The sequence below is a fragment of the Rattus norvegicus genome, chromosome 13 (genome assembly GCF_036323735.1).
Source record: "Rattus norvegicus strain BN/NHsdMcwi chromosome 13, GRCr8, whole genome shotgun sequence".
NCBI lineage: Eukaryota > Metazoa > Chordata > Mammalia > Rodentia > Muridae > Rattus > Rattus norvegicus.
This window is the reverse complement of record NC_086031.1, coordinates 54,132,034-54,149,035: the sequence shown is the minus strand read 5'-3', so window position 1 is coordinate 54,149,035 and position 17,002 is coordinate 54,132,034. Positions and strand designations below refer to the sequence as shown.

The following is a 17,002-nucleotide window of genomic DNA, read 5'->3' as shown; positions in this document are numbered from 1 at the left end:
AGTCTGATGGTTGGCTGCAAGCATTGGCATCTTTACTGGACAGGCTCTGGCAAAGCCTCTCGGGAGACAGTTATATCAGGCTCCTTTCAGCATGAATTTCTTGGCTTCATCAATATTGTCTGGGTTTGGTGTCTGCATATGGATGGATCCCCAGTTGGGGCAATCTCTGAATGGTCTTTCCTTTAGTCTCTGTGCCACGCTTTGTCTTATGTCTTGGAATATCCTCTTTGTATTTTAATTTTCATAATAGTTACTATATTTTATAGAAAATATAGTGACTAAAGTTTACGTTATGCACTCATACTAAGAAGAACATTTATCCCAAGACTGAACCCCCAGAGAACTGGATGGTTGGGGGTGGAGGGGAGGATAGGGAGGGGAACATCCATAGAGAAGGGGAGGAGGAGGGGTTAGGGGGATGTTGGCCCGGAAACTGGGAAAGGGAATAACAATTGAAATGTAAATAAGAAATACCCAAGTTAATAAAGATGAAAAAAAAATGCTTGGAAACCATGGGGGGGGGGAATAAACGTCTATTCTTGAACCTTAAAAAAATGAAGAACATTTATCTTTCTTACTTCAATCATTAATTTAATTAAATTGTATCTGGGCTGCAATTTTAGCTTGCATTAGCTCACTTCTGGTCTCAAATATTTCAAAGCAAAGACCTTCTTATGTATGAGCTTTTGCACATGTGTTTAAGCACAAATCTCTCCTTTCTAATAGACTACAATAAATCTGTCTTCTTTCCTGCTATCTTGAGACATGTTTTATATTAGACACTAAAAGACTCAAATATTCTAATGTGTTGATGAACTCACCAGTTCTGTATTTTAAGGAGGACTATTAATCTTGCTGTGACTTCTGTGAGACTATAGGAACATCCAGGCTTCACTTAGGAATCAGGTAATTCCAATAAGACAACTAGATTCAGATTCTGCATGATTCAGAATGTTTCAGGTTAGACACACCTTCAATATACATGTCTTATTTCTAACATCGCTACCATTCTTGAATTCACATAACCCGGGACCATCAATTCACATACAGAACTAACACATATAAGAAATACTGTAGACCTCAGATATGAATAGTACAGGCCCATTCCACCTAGATTTAGTTCATGAATTTTCATTGCTCTTAAAATCTGTGCTAAGGCACTCTTATAAATACCTCCACACCAACTTTTCTGCACTCCATATTTATATAGTAGGAACATAACTCTGTTCTATCTTTTTATATTATTTGAATGTTGAATGTCTCCATATAGTTTCATGTTAACTTATATAGACCAATTTTAATTCAGCAATATGGCTGCTTTAGCAAGGGATCACATACAAAGACTTTATCTATCTAGAATGCCACACCTTTAATCCCTCTGGGTGGAAATAGAGATATGCCCTTAGTACACACCTTTAATCCCAAACCATGAAAGTAAAGCTAGTTGTTAAAAAAAAAAGCAACCATGTGTGGATGTAATGTCAAATTGAGGGGCAAAGTGATGAATCAGAGAAAGATTAGACAGAATGAGTTAGTAATAGGATATGCCCAACTCTCACGAGAACAGACAGGAAAAGGGGATGAGATGACTTAACAGTGCAGCAGGGATGGAGAGAGAGAGAGAGAGAGAGAGAGAGAGAGAGAGAGAGAGAGAGAGAGAGAGAGAGAGAGAGAAGAGGAGGAGGAGGAGAAGGAGGAGGAGGAGGAGGAGAAGGAGGAGGAGGAGGAGGAGGAGGAGGAGGAGGAGGAGAGGAGAGACGAGACGAGACGAGGAGAGGAGAGGAGAGGAGAGGAGAGGAGAGGAGAGAAGAGAAGAGAAGAGAAGAGAAGAGAAGAGAAGAGAAGAGAAGAGAAGAGAAGAGAAGAGAGGAGAGGAGAGGAGAGGAGAGGACAAGAGAAGAGAAGAGGAGAAGTCCTGGAGCAGAGACAGGTTGTAGGTTAAGGCAGAATGAGCCAGAGAATGAGAAGGAGCCAAAAGATTAGAAAAAATTGTCAGAGTTTGTTTGAGATCAAGCAGAATAATTCAGTGATAACTCAAGAGAAGTTTGAATCAGTTATGTTGGAAAGAAGTTTGGACCAGAACGGTTGAGTTGAGTCAGCCAGCCAGAGTTTCAAAAGAACTGGAAAGGGTGAGCTTATTCAACAGTAAGCCTGCAAGAGTACAATTATATCTGGTGAATGAGTTATTTTATAACCTTACTTGCTTTATTTTTATAAGTAGAAATTATTCTATAATTCATGGCATGAGTTTAGAAAATACTGCTTAGATTTGCTACTAGGAAATATTTTGAGAATAGTTTATTTTATCCATAGTTTTGTTTGTTTGATTTTTTTGTTTGTTCTTTACAACTTAGAAGATTGCATAGTAAATTTTCATAAAGTCGTGCACATAAATAGCTGGATGGACCTGTAATTGGTATGATTCAAAGAAAAACAACATGCATATTGTTTTTGAATAGGTATTTCAAATACTGGTATGTTTTTATTACTTGTAGATTGTAAAGGTCCTCCTCCAAGAGAAAATTCAGAAATTCTCTCAGGTTCGTGGTCTGAACAACTATATTCAGAAGGCACTCAGGCAACCTACAAATGCCGCCCTGGATACCGAACACTTGGTACTATTGTAAAAGTATGCAAGAATGGAGAATGGGTACCTTCTAACCCATCAAGGATATGTCGGAGTAAGTACTTCATGTTTGTAAAACTTAAGAAAATTTCAGCTTTGTACTAAATCCTTTACATTGTAGCAATATAAATTATATTACTACTGTAACTAAAGTGTAATCATTTTAAAATGTACTTGTCCTAAAAAAAAAAAAACTAAATATGGAAGCGTGAAGTTACCTTCAATTATAAAACATGTTTTTATATTTTCAGTTTCTCTTCTATTCAATGATATCCAAATGTGCTTTCCTGACTTCTACAAAAGGTGTATTTCATGGACCATACACTAATATTATCTTCTTTTTATTTTAGAAAGGCCATGTGGGCATCCCGGAGACACACCCTTTGGGTCCTTTAGGCTGGCAGTTGGATCTGAATTTGAATTTGGTGCAAAGGTTGTTTATACATGTGATGAAGGGTATGTTGTTAATATTAAAAGGCTTATCCTTGAAACCATGTAGGAACGCTACAAATTTGTACTTTAGCAAGAATAAATTTTCTATTAACATCTAAAATGTAATACAGAAATAAAACTACGTCATGAATGCTTTTAATTGGATATCATGTGATCTCCATAACACTGGAAAGTAAGCAATTTATGGCTGTTCTGACATAGTGTTGAAATAAGGGTGTATTAAGTTGCTATACACTTAATACACAAAAATTAAGCATTCAACTCACAAGTCCTTAGTACATTCCACTATTGTACAATATCGTATGAGATGGGATAGTTTTTTTTTTTTTATATTAGGGACAATGAGAATTGTGAAAACAACTACATTATATGGTAACCCTCTTAAAGAGATTTTATAGTATTCAAAGAAAGCAAAACTTTTATGTGTGAAAAATTCTTTCTCTTGAATGCTATTTTTAAAGTTGTATGCAAATTACTCTTATTCCATAGGTGCGAAAGGCTAATTTTTCAGAATCATTGACTTCCCTCTCTGCACAGCCACTGGTTCGTCATTCACTCCACAGTTCTTCATTTCCTATCATACAAGAAAGTTAGAGTTGTAACATTATTCCAAATAATTATAAAGAAAAGTAAACACTTTGAATGGAATCTTTTTAGTTGCCTTTTATTTCCTAACTTGAGACAGTGAACTATAACGGTTTATTCTATTCAAGTTTTAGAATTAGCTCCAAAATATCCCTATGCTCAAATGCTCAATGTTTGTAACATCTTACTCCGATCCCCTCTCTTACAGAAGCAGAAAAGTGCTTATGAGCATCATAGGATTAGCAGGAGAAATAAATATGACCCACCCTTGCAGCACTTCAAAATGATCCCAGATGACCACAAATACCCACTAGATGCTCATTTTTTTATTTAACTTCTCCTTGTTTCACAACGTGAAGGAGACTTTTCAAACTACAATTTTCAAGGTCACTGCTGACCTTATTATTTAAAGCCAACAAAGATTTCTTTGGCCTGGATTTTTCAGGTTGTTCCATTCTTCACCTTTGAATTAGCTCATCCTAGGCCGTAGAAACTCTCTCATTTCTAGTCCTATAGGAAACACCAAATACGACTCAGCAGTTGTGACTTCAGTAGGCAAGCAGACAGCACACACAAATTGGAAGCTACAGACTAGTCCTTTTGGCAGGTCAACACCAGACCCAAACCAGCAGCTGTCCAAAGCTGAAGGAACCATTGGGCTTACCAACCATCCTGACGTAATACTGTGGAATCTGCAAATTGCCAGAGGAACTTCAGGAGAATTTCTTAGAGAAGCTTCTCAGTGGCAGCATAGTGAAGAATAGTGAGACAGAGTAAACAAAATCAATGCTCAGTACTCGTCTCCCACTATCTGTGTGATCATAATTATACTCTGTCGTCTAGAGTCCTTTCATGTGTGTGCCCCAGCAAAACATCATTTGACATAACTTACTTTCCAAACCGACTAGAAGTTTCCACTTCACTTATTTACCTCTGATTCTGGCTCTCTTCAAGTCACTGTTGCCACCTTGTATTTATCAAGTGTAAACACTGATAGAACCCATCTAGGTCAATAGCTGTGTATATTGATTCTGAATCACCAATATCAAATCAATCAAATTACTGACAATTATCGCGTAAAGTCCTCATACCACGTAGGATAAAAATAGGTAAAAAGCAGTTCATATTCATTCAAATTTCTGTTGATGAATGTTCTATCTATCTTGGGATAATTGCTTTTTTTAAACCCAGAAGTGAAAGGTAAGGATAGGAGAGGCTTATTTCAACCCTATTTTTTTTACTCATCCTTTTTAGTCCTGTGCTTTTGGCTAAATTTTCTCTGCTAAAAATAAACAAATATAAATAAATATAAATATAGGGTTTTATGTACTTTGTAGTAGAATGACTCCTTAGGAACAATAATGTTATTGTCCAAAACCATCGTGAATGATTTTGAGATGACACTGCAAACTGATTTTCCCCCATATGGACAACCATTTTTTTTCTCCTTTCCCCTCCCTCCATGAACAGAAATCCAGTAAGGTTTTGTGTAGAATTTTATAGATTGTCTGAAGGAACTTAGTGTGATGGATGGATCTCTGCAGTGAATAAAAAGTCTTTACCAGGAGCTTCATTTCTTTTCTACTGGAAAAGAAATTATTCTGTCTCCTCTACAGCAAGCATCAAGGAAACACTTAAGTCCAATATCCAAAACTAACATATTCTATTGAAGTATTTTATTTCCACAAAGATTTAATAGAGAGATGAAAATAATAAAAGAATGAGAAATATTTTTCCCTTCCAAATCTCTTACTGGAGGATATCCAAGACTGCACAGAGCTTCAAACTACACAAAAACACATGATGTCTCAACACAAATTATTATGCTTGCATTTTTAGGTACCAACTCTTAGGTGAAATTGATTACCGTGAATGTGATGCAGATGGGTGGACCAATGATATTCCAATATGTGAAGGTAAATGAAAAACAGATTTGTATGTATGCCTAAAGATCTAAAATAGATAAGATTTCCCAAGCTGTGTAGAAAAATATTCTTAAAGTATATACTTAAGTATTTCATATATTTATGTGTGTGTGTGTGTGTGTGTGTGTGTGTATATATATATATAATTTTATATAACTTCAATTCTCTTTTTACAGTCCAGTCATTATCCCCCTCCCAGTCTGCCCTCATCCCAGTCCCCCACCCCATCTTAAAGAGGATGTCCTCATCCCCTTCATCCCTGCCCCACCAGACCTTCCTACTCCCTGGGGCTTCAAGTCTCTTCAGGATTAGGTGCTTTTTTCTCACTGAGGCCAGATCAGGCAGTTCTCTGCTACATATGTGTTGGGAATCTCATATTCGCTGGTGTATGCTGCCTGGTTGGTGGCTTGTCTGAGAGTTCTCGAGAGGGTCCAGATTAGTCTGGTCTTCCTATGAGGTTGTCCTCCTCAGCTTCTTTCAGTTTTTCCCTAATTCAACCACCTGCGTCTGACTCTTTCAGCTGTTTTTTGGGCCTATCAGAGGGCAGCCATGTTAGGCTCCTGTTCTTAAGTACACCATAGCATTGATAATAGTGTCAGGCCTTAGAGCCTCCCCTCGAGATGGATCCCAATTTGGGATGATTACTGAGCCTCCTTTCCCTCCCTCAGTCTCTTCTCCATTTTTGTCTCTGTAGTTCTTATTTATATCTTTTAGTTTCTAGTATAAAACATAAGTACTTTGTTATAGTACTATTTTGTATTTGTATCAATATTCTGAGAACACTAAGTCTAGAGAATGGTGAATTTCTCAGGACTACTGTAGATTCCTTGAGGTCTTAGGCTTGACACACATTCTCATCAATATAACTTAAAACTATCTAAAACATAATAGATATAAATAGAGATTGATATACTTTTATGATCAAAGTTCTGAATATTAGAAATACCAAAGCCATTTTTTCCATTTTACATTTCAAACACTAACAATACATAAGACCATCACTAGCCTATAAAAAAAGACCAGAATTTGAGGTATGTTTGTGAAGAATGACACCCCTAATAACATCTAGCTAGTTACAGGTGTGTAGGCTATCACATCCATACATTCCTGGTAGAGAATGTTATTGAAATACCTTTCACAATTATGATGCTGTGAAGGTTTTATCCATAGTCTTAATTTTAGAAAAAAAAGGGGGGGAGGGAAGCAAGAATTACAAAAGAACTCTTGCCTTTCAATTCTTGCTCACATGCTGCTTATAGGTAGAGCAAACAGCAAGAATGAGAAAATGCAGGTCTTGTTTGTAAGTTTGGCGATAGCATGTAAATAACAAAGGTCCATCCAAATGCTGTATCCTACTTCCATGGGAAGCAATAAATTAGAGAAAGAAGTGGAGTGGAAGGAGAGAGGGATGGAGAATGAGAAGGCACAGTAAGTTCTCCTAATGAGACTTTTCTAGTAAGGAAATGAGAAGATGTTCCCGGAACGTCTGCATCAGAATTTACATGGTGCTTGTTTAAAATTGATGTTTGAGGCCCCTGAATGGCCTGTTGAGAAAGTATCTTTGAGTGAGAAGAGCAGAAAACCTCACTAGCATATCCATTACATCCAAAGTTTCCTTCAGAAAAGCAACTTCAAATTTCTTCATGGCGGAGAAATTCTAAATTAAAAAAAAAGTTTAAAATTTTTGAGCAATGAGGTGAAAAGGAAGGAAACATTACAAAAAGTTTTTTTCCCCTATGAGAAGAAATATCTTCAAAATTCATTGATTTAAACCTTATTAGAATGCAATATCACGTTGCTTTGAAGAATAAATAATACATTTGTATTAGACTATTCCAAAATCTCATATGTGTTCACCATTTAGGAGACACTTGCTATCACGAAGATGTAAACTGTCACTCTAAGTAATAGTTTTCTTTTCCCATTCCCATAGAAGCTGATAAGCGAACTACCCGAGCTACTTAGATGTTGTGCAAACAGTGATGCTGAATGTTTCTCAAACCTTTAAGTCCTTTCCGGCAGGTTGAGCAGGCTGCGTGGTGTTTTCATTCATATACGTGTGTTTTATGTGGAAGCTGGTAAGGTCTGTTAGTAAAAGCGATGCCTGTATTTTCAGTTGTGAAGTGCTTGCCAGTGACAGAACTGGAGAATGGAAGAATTGTGAGTGGTGCAGCCGAACCAGACCAGGAATATTATTTTGGACAGGTGGTACGCTTTGAATGCAACTCCGGCTTCAAGATTGAAGGACAGAAAGAAATGCACTGCTCAGAAAATGGCCTCTGGAGCAATGAAAAGCCACAGTGTGTGGGTAAGATACACAGATGTGTCTGCTTCACATATTCTAGTGAAAGTATACATTTCTTTTTTAAAGTACATTTTTAATTATAATAGAATTGCACAACTCGGATGCTAATGAAGTATGACTGTTTCCTTGTAACTGAAGTTCTTTGCATGAAGCCTTCTATTTTGCTTTCAGAACTATATATTTCATGCCCTTGTGTAGTCTCTTTAATTGAAATAGCCAAGGTGTCCATGCTTACTGTGGCTTAATGACTTGGACAAGATGTAAACACAGGTGTTGCAATTCAGTCTAGCCTCAGCGTCTCTGGTGAGTGTTGTAAAACTACCTTGCAGAGCATATTTTTTTAATAAGGTTTTTGGAAGCTAAAGGCTTGGCATGTGTTTACAATCACACATTATGATGATATTTTGTTTTCAATTTATAGTTAGGATGTATATTTTTTAGAAATCTATTTGCTGCAAGTTTGTTTTTTTTTTTTTTTTATTAACTTGAGTATTTCTTATATACATTTCGAGTGTTATTCCCTTTCCCGGTTTCCGGGCAAACATCCCCCTCCCCCCTCCCCTTCCTTATGGGTGTTCCCCTCCCAACCCTCCCCCCATTGCCGCCCTCCCCCCATAGACTAGTTCACTGTGGGTTCAGTCTTAGCAGGACCCAGGGCTTCCCCTTCCACTGGTGCTCTTACTAGGATATTCATTGCTACCTATGGGGTCAGAGTCCAGGGTCAGTCCATGTATAGTCTTTAGGTAGTGGCTTAGTCCCTGGAAGCTCTGGTTGCTTGGCATTGTTGTACTTTTGGGGTCTCGAGCCCCTTCAAGCTCTTCCAGTTCTTTCTCTGATTCCTTCAATAGGGGACCTATTCTCAGTTCAGTGGTTTGCTGCTGGCATAAGCCTCTATATTTGCTGTATTCTGGCTGTGTCTCTCAGGAGCGATCTACATCCGGCTCCTGTCGGTCTGCACTTCTTTGCTTCATCCATCTTGTCTAATTGGGTGGCTGTATATGTATGGGCCACATGTGGGGCAGGCTCTGAATGGGTGTTCCTTCAGTCTCTGTTTTAATCTTTGCCTCTCCCTTCCCTGCCAAGGGTATTCTTTTTCCTCATTTAAAGAAGGAGTGAAGCATTCACATTTTGATCATCCGTCTTGAGTTTCGTTTGTTCTAGGGATCTAGGGTAATTCAAGCATTTGGGCTAATAGCCACTTATCAATGAGTGCATACCATGTATGTCTTTCTGTGATTGGGTTAGCTCACTCAGGATGATATTTTCCAGTTCCAACCATTTGCCTACGAATTTCATAAACTCGTTGTTTTTGATAGCTGAGTAATATTCCATTGTGTAGATGTACCACATTTTCTGTATCCATTCCTCTGTTGAAGGGCATCTGGGATCTTTCCAGCTTCTGGCTATTATAAATAAGGCTGCGATGAACATAGTGGAGCACGTGTCTCTTTTATATGTTGAGGCATCTTTTGGGTATATGCCCAAGAGAGGTATAGCTGGATCATCAGGCAGTTCAATGTCCAATTTTCTGAGGAACCTCCAGACTGATTTCCAGAATGGTTTTACCAGTCTGCAATCCCACCAACAATGGAGGAGTGTTCCTCTTTCTCCACATCCTCGCCAGCATCTGCTGTCACCTGAGTTTTTGATCTTAGCCAATCGCACTGGTGTGAGGTGAAATCTCAGGGTTGTTTTGATTTGCATTTCCCTTATGACTAAAGATGTTGAACATTTCTTTAGGTGTTTCTCAGCCATTCGGCATTCCTCAGCTGTGAATTCTTTGTTTAGCTCTGAACCCCATTTTTTAATAGGGTTATTTGTTTCCCTGCGGTCTAACTTCTTGAGTTCTTTGTATATTTTGGAAATAAGGCCTCTATCTGTTGTAGGATTGGTAAAGATCTTTTCCCAATCTGTTGGTTGCCGTTTTGTCCTAACCACAGTGTCCTTTGCCTTACAGAAGCTTTGCAGTTTTATGAGATCCCATTTGTCGATTCTTGATCTTAGAGCATAAGCCATTGGTGTTTTGTTCAGGAAATTTTTTCCAGTGCCCATGTGTTCCAGATGCTTCCCTAGTTTTTCTTCTATTAGTTTGAGTGTGTCTGGTTTGATGTGGAGGTCCTTGATCCACTTGGACTTAAGCTTTGTACAGGGTGATAAGGATGGATCGATCTGCATTCTTCTACATGTTGCCCTCCAGTTGAACCAGCACCATTTGCTGAAAAGGCTATCTTTTTTCCATTGGATGGTTTTGGCTCCTTTGTCAAAAATCAAGTGACCATAGGTGTGTGGGTTCATTTCTGGGTCTTCAATTCTATTCCATTGGTCTATCTGTCTGTCTCTGTACCAATACCATGCAGTTTTTATCACTATTGCTCTGTAATACTGCTTGAGTTCAGGGATAGTGATTCCCCCTGAAGTCCTTTTATTGTTGAGGATAGCTTTAGCTATCCTGGGTTTTTTGTTATTCCAGATGAATTTGCAAATTGTTCTGTCTAACTCTTTGAAGAATTGGATTGGTATTTTGATGGGGATTGCATTGAATCTGTAGATTGCTTTTGGTAAAATGGCCATTTTTACCATATTAATCCTGCCAATCCATGAGCATGGGAGATCTTTCCCTCTTCTGAGGTCTTCTTCAATTTCTTTCCTCAGTGTCTTGAAGTTCTTATTGTACAGATCTTTTACTTGCTTGGTTAAAGTCACACCGAGGTACTTTATATTATTTGGGTCTATTATGAAGGGTGTTGTTTCCCTAATTTCTTTCTCGGCTTGTTTCTCTTTTGTATAGAGGAAGGCAACTGATTTATTTGAGTTAATTTTATACCCAGCCACTTTGCTGAAGTTGTTTATCAGCTTTAGTAGTTCTCTGGTGGAACTTTTGGGATCACTTAAATATACTATCATGTCATCTGCAAATAGTGATATTTTGACCTCTTCTTTTCCGATCTGTATCCCTTTGATCTCCTTTTGTTGTCTGATTGCTCTGGCTAGAACTTCAAGAACTATATTGAATAAGTAGGGAGAGAGTGGGCAGCCTTGTCTAGTCCCTGATTTTAGTGGGATTGCTTCAAGTTTCTCTCCATTTAGTTTAATGTTAGCAACTGGTTTGCTGTATATGGCTTTTACTATGTTTAGGTATGGGCCTTGAATTCCTATTCTTTCCAGGACTTTTATCATGAAGGGGTGTTGAATTTTGTCAAATGCTTTCTCAGCATCTAATGAAATGATCATGTGGTTCTGTTCTTTCAGTTTGTTTATATAATGGATCACGTTGATGGTTTTCCGTATATTAAACCATCCCTGCATGCCTGGGATGAAGCCTACTTGATCATGGTGGATGATTGTTTTGATGTGCTCTTGAATTCGGTTTGCCAGAATTTTATTGAGTATTTTTGCGTCGATATTCATAAGGGAAATTGGTCTGAAGTTCTCTTTCTTTGTTGTGTCTTTGTGTGGTTTAGGTATAAGAGTAATTGTGGCTTCGTAGAAGGAATTCGGTAGGGCTCCATCTGTTTCAATTTTGTGGAATAGTTTGGATAATATTGGTATGAGGTCTTCTATGAAGGTTTGATAGAATTCTGCACTAAACCCGTCTGGACCTGGGCTCTTTTTGGTTGGGAGACCTTTAATGACTGCTTCTATTTCCTTAGGAGTTATGGGGTTGTTTAACTGGTTTATCTGTTCCTGATTTAACTTCGATACCTGGTATCTGTCTAGGAAATTGTCCATTTCCTGAAGATTTTCAAATTTTGTTGAATATAGGTTTTTATAGTAAGATCTGATGATTTTTTGAATTTCCTCTGAATCTGTAGTTATGTCTCCCTTTTCATTTCTGATTTTGTTAATTTGGACACACTCTCTGTGTCCTCTCGTTAGTCTGGCTAAGGGTTTATCTATCTTGTTGATTTTCTCAAAGAACCAACTTTTGGTTCTGTTGATTCTTTCTATGGTCCTTTTTGTTTCTACTTGGTTGATTTCAGCTCTGAGTTTGATTATTTCCTGCCTTCTACTCCTCCTGGGTGTATTTGCTTCTTTTTGTTCTAGAGCTTTTAGGTGTGCTGTCAAGCTGCTGACATATGCTCTTTCCTGTTTCTTTCTGCAGGCACTCAGCGCTATGAGTTTTCCTCTTAGCACAGCTTTCATTGTGTCCCATAAGTTTGAGTATGTTGTATCTTCATTTTCATTAAATTCTAAAAAGTTTTTAATTTCTTTCTTTATTTCTTCCTTGACCAGGTTATCATTGAGTAGAGCATTGTTCAATTTCCACGTATATGTGGGCATTCTTCCCTTATTGTTATTGAAGACCAGTTTTAGGCCGTGGTGGTCCGATAGCACGCATGGGATTATTTCTATCTTTCTGTACCTGTTGAGGCCCGTTTTTTGACCAATTATATGGTCAATTTTGGAGAAAGTACCATGAGGAGCTGAGAAGAAGGTATATCCTTTTGCTTTAGGATAGAATGTTCTATAAATATCCGTTAAGTCCATTTGGCTCATGACTTCTCTTAGTCTGTCGACATCACTGTTTAATTTCTGTTTCCATGATCTGTCCATTGATGAGAGTGGGGTGTTGAAATCTCCCACTATTATTGTGTGAGGTGCAATGTGTGTTTTGAGCTTTAGTAAGGTTTCTTTTACATATGTATGTGCCCTTGTATTTGGGGCATAGATATTTAGGATTGAGAGTTCATCTTGGTTGATTTTTCCTTTGATGAATATGAAGTGTCCTTCCTTATCTTTTTTGATGACTTTTAGTTGGAAATTGATTTTATTTGATATTAGAATGGCTACTCCAGCTTGCTTCTTCTGACCATTTGCTTGGAAAGTTGTTTTCCAGCCTTTCACTCTGAGGTAGTTTCTGTCTTTGTCTCTGAGGTGTGTTTCCTGTAGGCAGCAGAATGCAGGGTCCTCGTTGCGTATCCAGTTTGTTAATCTATGTCTTTTTATTGGGGAGTTGAGGCCATTGATATTGAGAGATATTAAGGAATAGTGATTATTGCTTCCTGTTATATTCATATTTGATGTGAGGTTATGTTTGTGTGCTTTCATTCTCTTTGTTTTGTTGCCAAGACGATTAGTTTCTTGCTTCTTCTAGGGTATAGCTTGCCTCCTTATGTTGGGCTTTACCATTTATTATCCTTTGTAGTGCTGGATTTGTAGAAAGATATTGTGTAAATTTGGTTTTGTCATGGAATATCTTGGTTTCTCCATCAATGTTAATTGAGAGTTTTGCTGGATACAGTAATCTGGGCTGGCATTTGTGTTCTCTTAGGGTCTGTATAACATCAGTCCAGGATCTTCTGGCCTTCATAGTTTCTGGCGAGAAGTCTGGTGTGATTCTGATAGGTCTCCCTTTATATGTTACTTGACCTTTTTCCCTTACTGCTTTTAATATTCTTTCTTTATTTTGTACGTTTGGTGTTTTGACAATTATGTGACGGGAGGTGTTTCTTTTCTGGTCCAATCTATTTGGAGTTCTGTAGGCTTCCTGTATGTCTATGGGTATCTCTTTTTTTAGGTTAGGGAAGTTTTCTTCTATGATTTTGTTGAAGATATTTACTGGTCCTTTGAGCTGGGAGTCTTCACTCTCTTCTATACCTATTATCCTTAGGTTTGATCTTCTCATTGAGTCCTGGATTTCCTGTATGTTTTGGACCAGTAGCTTTTTCCGCTTTACATTATCTTTGACAGTTGAGTCAATGATTTCTATGGAATCTTCTGCTCCTGAGATTCTCTCTTCCATCTCTTGTATTCTGTTGGTGAAGCTTGTATCTACAGCTCCTTGTCTCTTCTTTTGGTTTTCTATATCCAGGGTTGTTTCCATGTGTTCTTTCTTGATTGCTTCTATTTCCATTTTTAATTCCTTCAACTGTTTGATTGTGTTTTCCTGGAATTCTTTCAGGGATTTTTGCGATTCCTCTCTGTAGGCTTTTACTTGTTTATTAATGTTTTCCTGTGCTTCCCTAAGTGTGTTCAGGTCTTTCCTGAAGTCCTCCAGCATCATGATCAAATATGATTTTGAAACTAGATCTTGCTTTTCTGGTGTGTTTGGATATTCCATGTTTGTTTTGGTGGGAGAATTGGGCTCCGATGATGGCATGTAGTCTTGGTTTCTGTTGCTTGGGTTCCTGCGCTTGCCTCTCGCCATCAGATTATCTCTAGTGTTACTTTGTTCTGCTATTTCTGACAGTGGCTAGACTGTCCTATAAGCCTGTGTGTCAGGAGTGCTGTAGACCTGTTTTCCTCTCTTTCAGTCAGTTATGGGGACAGAGTGTTCTGCTTTCGGGCGTGTAGTTTTTCCTCTCCACAGGTCTTCAGCTGTTCCTGTGGGCCTGTGTCTTGAGTTCACCAGGCAGCTTTCTTGCAGCAGAAAATTTGGTCTTACCTGTGGTCCCGAGGCTCAGGTTTGCTCGTGGGGTGCTGTCCAGGGGCTCTCTGCAGCGGCAGCAACCAGGAAGACCTGTTCCGCCCCTTCCGGGAGCTTCAGTGCACCAGGGTTCCAGATGGTCTTTGGCTTTTTCCTCTGGCGTCCGAGATGTGTGTGCAGGGAGCAGTCTCTTCTGGTTTCCCAGGCCTGTCTGCCTCTCTGAAGGTTTAGCTCTCCCTCCCACGGGATTTGGGTGCAGAGAACTGTTTATCCGGTCTGTTTCCTTCAGGGTCCGGCGGTGTCTGTGGCAGGGGTCCTGCCGCTCCTGGGCCCTCCCCCACGGGAGCCCAGAGGCCTTATACAGTTTCCTCTTGGGCCAGGGATGTGGGCAGGGGTGAGCAGTGTTGGTGGTCTCTTCCGCTCTGCAGCCTCAGGAGTGCCCACCTGACCAGGCGGTTGGGTCTCTTTCTCACCGGGTCTGGGAGCAGAGAGCTGCTGCGGGCCGGGATCTGCTGCAAGTTTTAATTTTTTTTTTTTTTGATTCTTTTTTTTCGGAGCTGGGGACCGAACCCAGGGCCTTGCGCTTCCTAGGTAAGCGCTCTACCACTGAGCTAAATCCCCAGCCCCGCAAGTTTTAATTTTTAAGACATTCTAATTTTTATTAATATTGTTAGGATAAAATATATACATATACATATATCATACAACACACACAGACATACACACATATGTATTGCATGTTTACAATCAGTTTTAGGTATCTTAATTGAATCCACTAAGCCTTTGAATTTTGACAAACTGATATAATATATTGTTACTTAATATTTCTTTTCTTTCCTCCTCCTCCTCCTCCTCTTCCTCTTCTTCATCTTCTTCATCTTCTTCTTCTTCCCCTTCTTCTTCTTCTTCTTCTTCTTCTTCTTCTTCTTCTTCTTCTTCTTCTTCTTCTTCTTCTTCTTCTTCTTCTTCTTCTTCTTCTAGACAGCCTTTCATAATGTAATCATGGCCGGCCTGAACCTGATATGTAGTCCATATAGCTTCTACCTTGCAGCAGGCTCCTTAGAGTTCCGACAAGAGTTTTGAAATTGCCTGCATGTGGCACTGGTCTTATACTATATTTATTTTTCAATATTATCTAACACCTCCATTATTTTCACCATTCCTTAGTATTGTCCACCTTAGACTAAAGAAGACAGTGTTTTCTTCTTTTCAAATTTAGTTTGCTTTTGAGATTATAACTACATCATTTCTTTCCTCAAGGATTGACTAGTTGCTGCTAACAACTCTAACAGCACTGATTCATCATGAGAATAATGATATACCAATATGTATAGTCAATGTGGCATATATTTGACATATTGAAGTTTAATGGCTGATATCTTTTGGACTTTAACTAATTGTCTATTGCTAATGAAACCTAGGAAATTCTGATCCTTGAGATTATTTTTAAAGTGCACATAAGGTATATTCAGGTGAAAATAAAGAAGACAAGCATAGCAGCCCCCAGAAGGCCATGTGGAGAAAGATAAAAAAAAAAAAAAACCAGCAAAGTATCTACAGCAAGATGTGGGCCTGAGGGTCTTCTGTGCAGCTCAGTTCAACCAAAAGTATATCACAGCAGTTACTACTGTTTATGTATGCATTCGGAAGACGGGAGGGACCTAGTCAATATGGTCAATTTCAAGGACTTCCTGAAGCTTTTGAATTGTTTACTTCCTGAGCTTCCTTAGAGGATGGGATTTTTTAGTTCCCTTTAGAGCAATGGTTCTCAACCTGTGACCCCCTCTGAAGTCAAACAAACCTTTCACATGGGTTGCCTAAAACCATTGTAAAACACAGATATTATTATTAATAATAGTTGCAAAATTACAGTTATGAAATAGCAACAAAAATAATTTTATGGTTATGGGATCGCCACACAAGAGGAATGGTATTAAAGGACCAAAGCATTAGGGAGGTTGAAAACCATTGCTTTATCTCATCCTATTTTTATGGGTGCTTCTCTCTGAGACGGAGTCTTTTATCTTAAAGAAAATTGCTATTCAACAATTGAAGAGAGGTATTAGGTCAGTAAGAGTATGGTATGGTCATAGGCCAGCACAATTCCTGCATATGCTTGTCATAAATAACTCACCTCTTCTTCAGATTGACTGGGAAAAGACAAAACATTTCAAAGTGATCTTTTAAAAGTTTCCTTCGTTATAAAGAAGGAAAAATGGATTAAAAGGATGGAAGAAAATGCTTTGAAAGACCAGTTACTACTGCCATAGTCTTAGAGTAGTGTATTTGAGAGAACTGTGTTAAATGTGGTTGCTAGGACTTTTGAAGGTTTTTTTCTCCCGTTTTTGTTTTTGCCTTTTGTTTTTATGGTTTGCTTGTTTTGTTATTTGTGTGTGTGTGTGTGTGTGTGTGTGTGTGTGTGTGTGTGTGTGTGTGTTGTGTGTTTGTGTGTATGGAGAAGGCACCATGACTTTTCAAAGATAAAATGAAAAGTGAATCTAATGGATTTCCTTGAAAAGCTGTCTTGAAAATTACTGTCAGTAATCCAAAGTTGTATTATTTTGAAGATTATTCAATGAAAATATTAATCTACAACCACGTGTCTATTTTTATTTTCACAAGAGTCTGAGATTGTTACTGGCTGTCGTTTATTTCAATTTGTCATCATGTTCAATATAATTAATCATATACTTTTAATTTCTTCCAAAAATGAAAATTTGAAATGACAGATATATGATCAA

At 38.3% G+C, this 17,002-nt stretch overlaps 1 protein-coding gene across 1 annotated transcript in view; it reads left to right on the top strand.

Moving 5' to 3' along the window:
* Cfh (complement factor H) overlaps window positions 1-17,002 on the top strand; it is a 101,445-nt gene that overhangs the window by 15,488 nt on the left and 68,955 nt on the right. The window contains exons 2-5 of the mRNA NM_130409.2: window positions 2,496-2,681; window positions 2,977-3,082; window positions 5,504-5,580; window positions 7,706-7,897. Of these exons, the coding sequence (NP_569093.2) occupies window positions 2,496-2,681; window positions 2,977-3,082; window positions 5,504-5,580; window positions 7,706-7,897 (561 nt within the window). The remainder of the gene's footprint in view (window positions 1-2,495; window positions 2,682-2,976; window positions 3,083-5,503; window positions 5,581-7,705; window positions 7,898-17,002) is intronic.